General features: G+C 39.8%; 1 protein-coding gene across 1 annotated transcript in view; it reads right to left on the bottom strand.

The window, feature by feature from the left end:
- Positions 1-1,663: 1,663 nt before the first annotated feature.
- rab5c (RAB5C, member RAS oncogene family) overlaps positions 1,664-4,609 on the bottom strand; it is a 19,605-nt gene continuing 16,659 nt past the window's right edge. The window contains exons 3-6 of the mRNA XM_008284852.1: positions 4,424-4,575; positions 4,100-4,222; positions 3,908-4,001; positions 1,664-3,116 (exon numbers count right to left, since the gene is read on the bottom strand). Of these exons, the coding sequence (XP_008283074.1) occupies positions 2,989-3,116; positions 3,908-4,001; positions 4,100-4,222; positions 4,424-4,575 (497 nt within the window). The 3' untranslated portion in view covers positions 1,664-2,988. The remainder of the gene's footprint in view (positions 3,117-3,907; positions 4,002-4,099; positions 4,223-4,423; positions 4,576-4,609) is intronic.

Below are 4,609 nucleotides of genomic sequence, written 5' to 3'. Positions count from 1 at the left end.
TACTGCACAGTAGACATTTCTGACTTCTCTCTCCTTCTTCATGGTTGTTCTGTTTCCATAGAGGTGCAGGACTTTATACTGGAGTAGAACATGAGACCACAGTGGGGACAAAAAGGGAAACCAGAGAGTAAAAGTGACCAGAAACTGCTTGAGGGACAAAAATCAGCCACAACTGTTGTTGCTTTTGCTGATTAAAACCACCTTACCCCTTCAGAACTGACTGAAAATATAAAATACATCTACCTAACTATCAAGAAAGTCTGTCAGGAAAAGAAAACGAGCTATCAAATGTATATGAAGTCGCTTGTAAACTGAGGCTAAGCTGCATTAATGAGCCACCAGTCACATGACAGAGGAAGCTCACACTGTGCATACTTTAAAGCTTTGTAATCTTTGACCAGGCATGCAGCTGACCGCAAGTTCAGTCGAATATTAAAAACGCTGACTGGTTTTTAATTTTTTCGTCAGCGTAAGCACTGAGCATCCTGTCCCGACATCCTACTGCCACATTACTCACGAGCAACCAGATACGTGAAGCTTGGAAAAACTCACAGCGGAGAGGAAACGAACAGAAAAGAAGAGGAAAGACGTTACTGTCGTCACAGCAGTGATTACACAACACAGTTCACCTTGTAATTTACTGCAGAGAGATTTAAAATCCTAGCGAATCTTAACAAGAAGATCTGCTGGTTAGAAACGCACATTACAAGTGAAAAATAAGAAAACAACAGACAAGTGTTGGCTGTAATGGCTTCCAGGTTTGCATCGGATCAAACTGCAAAATGAAAAGAATAAAACTGTGAGTCGGCTCGATGGAGAGCTGCAGGAAACACAAGATTTCTGCAGTTTTAGTGAGAACTGCACAATATATTGTTTAAGCATTGATACTGCAAATTGCAAATNAAAAACAGGCCAAAACTGTAAATAAGTTCCACGTCAACAATCTGTAATTTCAAAAATGGTAATTTCTACTTTTACAGTGTTGACTGTCAGGTTTTACAATGTGAATCAATCCTTTGTTAATTCAGACAGAATTTTCAACCTGATGCTGTCTGCAAGAGAACTGTGACTTAGGAGAAGATTTGTTTTCCAGAAAGACAATGAGCTGAAGCTCAGCCAGAGCTACAGAAATGGATTAAAGACAACAAGGTGAATGTTTTAGAGATGCCGAACCGGAGCCCAGACCTCAATCCAACTGAGTATTTGTCTGGACTTGACAAGGGCACTTGTCACTCGTGATTCCTGTGTAACCTGCCAGAAGTTGAACAGTTTCACAAAGACGAATGAGGTAAAACTGCAGCATCCAGATGTTCAGACTGATTGAGACCAACACAGGATCAACGCTGTAACTGCAGCCAAAGGGTGCATCTACTAAATACTGACTTACATAGTCACTCATTTTACATTTTTAGAATTTGACATTACCATTTGACTGTTTCCACTTTAACATTAAAGCATCTTTCACTGTAAATTCTTGTCAAAAACTGCCAAATCAAATTGATCTCAAAAGGGGGAAACCTTCCAAAGTCTTCGTGTTTGATGTTTGTTCTATAACGTGTCTGTATTTGTTTTTAGGACACCCTTGAGTCAGGGCTGTCCCTTCAATAAACTTCAATTTCAAAAATACCAAGATATGGTAAAATGATTGAACAGGCGTACAATATAAGGTTACCTTCCCCTTGTTTATTCGTAAAATTACATTTTTTCCTTCTCTACCCACGATCCCACCCTCCCTGTTATCCCGCCCACCAAACAGCAGAGACTGCTGTGCAGGTTCTGTTGTGCTAGTTGTTGATGCCATAACAGGATGACAACGCCGCTGAAAGAAAATCCCTCCCTGATATGACGAGTAAAAATAAAAGAGAGAACAAAAAAAAAAAAAGAAAGGAAAAAAAGAAGCTGAGGAGAACATCTCAATTCACAAAGATGATGAGACAGAACCAGTGTATTTAATACCATAAATCTCCAGAGAAAAAAAAATTAAGACATATAAAAGAAAAGAAAAGAAAAAAAAAAACTAAACATCACAACAGAATTAAGGTCGACAGAACATCATGTGGAGATTTGGGAAGTTTTGACAAGAACTACTGATTGATTATAAACTTGAAAAGTCTGTTACAAATACAGCAACATGTTTTCGATACACAGTTGTGATTTTGGTCGAGAAAACAGATCTTGCTTTTTAACGTATTTGCCATTTTTACACTGATGATTCATTACATTAATGCTAAAAATTACATATGGGTGACGATGTTAATAAAGTACTATTTACTGTATATGGTTTTGATAACATACTGTAAGACGGATGATTGTAAAACCTCAAAGTGCAGGCTTTAAAATCATACTGACCAGCCCGTGTCAAAAGAAATAATGATAGTGATAACAATAATGATGTAATAATTCAATCTACACAGCTCTATCAAGAAGGAAACATCTGTCCATTCCTGCTCTCCTGGTGGAAACCTTCCCTCTTCTTCTTCTTCTTTGCCAGGAACAAGACAGAAAGTGAAGCATGCACCTGGACTTAACTTGATGGTAAGAAATTTTCGGTGCATTGGAAAGCGAGAAGAGAAAGGACAGAGCCGCTGAGCCTGTTTATATTCCTTCTTGTTGCATTAATCTTTTTTTTTTTTTTTCTTTTTTTCCTCTACACAAATACAGACACACAAGTGAGCAAGACGGCCCTATTTTTAAGTGCCATTGGTAATGACTGATCTTTTATTTTTTTCCTTCTTCCCCCTAAGGTGACGTCAAGTGTCCATCATCAATAGGCTGGCGAGTCCTGGGGTTAAAACATGATTCTGCCAATGTGTTGATTTCTTGGTTCCGATCCGTCTGGCGGTTTACTGGCCAGTGGACTCGTTTGCCAAACAGTTAATTGGTGCTCGTAGGGTGGGTTTGTTGGTCCGACCGGTGGGACTTCGTTTGACAGCTGGCTGATATCTGGTCTGGTTGATCGGAGCTGTGGATTGGATCAGCTGATTGGTTCTAGTTCCCGCCCCCGCAGCACTGGCCGCTCCTGCCCTGCGGCGCCGCCTCCTGCAGGTCCACGCCGCCTCGGGCCCGGCCGCCGGCGCCAGCTGCTCCCTGAGGCTCGTTCTTCGGAAGCTTCTTGGCTGTTGTTGGGGGGAGTAAATGTGCAAAGAATTCATTTCTGCCTGATGGCAACAAGACAAGAGGGGCTGCAAACAGGAAGAAACTGAGGAAAAATGTTTTGAAAACAACCCAAAAGATATTAAATTTACTAGAACGTAGAACAAAATCTGAATGTGGAGCTGGGGATGGAAACTTTAAACAACTTCCTGCACTGATATTTGGACATGTTGATAATTACTGAAGGTTGGGAAATGAAAAATTCTCTCCATAACAGAAAGTTTGACTTTCACTTCTGACAGAGGATTACTTTGTCCTGAAATAATTGCATTTATGTACAATTTCAAGGGGTTTTTTCATGCCATAAAAAGTGAAACATTCTCTGACTATAGCTTTTGGAAATCCTCACATCTTCAGTTCAGTCCAATGTTTTGATGGACTGATAACTGGGTAAAATAAGGAACCTTTTAGACATTAATCAACAATATAGTAGATAATTTACATTCTGTTTTTCTCATCAATTAATTAGCTAATTGTTGTTGCTCCTGAGTAGTGCTCAAACAATTAATTAGTTGAATTGATCAACAAAAAAAAAGCCCAAATTCTCTGATTGCGGCTTCTTAAATGTCAATATTTCATCTTTTTTTTCCCGCAGTTCGTGACTGTAACCTTTTTGAGTTGTTGACAAAACAAAACAAACACTGATCAACATTTTTCTTACATTTTAAAACCCAAACAACCCACTGACCCAGCAAGAAAACAGTCGACAGATTAATTAACAATAGAAATAATGGTTGTTTGTGGAAAAACTCACCTATAGCCATAAAAATCTCGTTGACATTCATCGCGGTCTTGGCTGAGGTTTCCATGAAGAGCAAACTGTTGTCGTCTGCATATGCTTGTGCTTCCTGAGGACAAACATTTACACATACAAGCATTGTGTCAGCGCAGAACTTAACTGAAGAACTGCAAGTTTCAACAACAGACTGTAAACGTTCCTGTTTACCTGGAAATCTACAGCTCTCTTGTTGGCCAGGTCTGCTTTGTTCCCTGCCAGTGCAATGACAATATTGGGGCTGGCTTGTCGCTGCAGCTCCTTCACCCAGTTCTTTGCACGTGTGAATGTGTCCTTTAAAAGTAAAAAAAAATAAAAAATCCATGATCACAAGACTTTTAAATCACTGGTGCAAGTTTTTAATGTCACATCTGACTGTAAAAAAAAAAAAAACAAGAGCAAAGGTCTGTAGATGTCTGATGGAGTAAGCAATCATAAACCCGGCTGGAAGACAAGGTTCAGACGGCAGATGACATAAGACTTCATGTAACGTACTGTGTTGGTGATATCATAAACCACGATGGCAGCCTGAGCTCCTCTGTAATACATCGGCGCCAAGCTGTGATACCGTTCTTGTCCCGCAGTGTCCCAGATCTCAAACTTGACTGTTGTGTCATCCAGACATACTGTCTGTGTGAGGAAGGCGGCTGAAAATAAACAAAATCAACACAAGTTAGAGTG

Source organism: Stegastes partitus, unplaced genomic scaffold, assembly GCF_000690725.1.
Source record: "Stegastes partitus isolate 25-593 unplaced genomic scaffold, Stegastes_partitus-1.0.2 Scaffold376, whole genome shotgun sequence".
Classification (NCBI taxonomy): domain Eukaryota; kingdom Metazoa; phylum Chordata; class Actinopteri; family Pomacentridae; genus Stegastes; species Stegastes partitus.
This window is presented reverse-complemented; position numbering and strand designations above follow the sequence as displayed.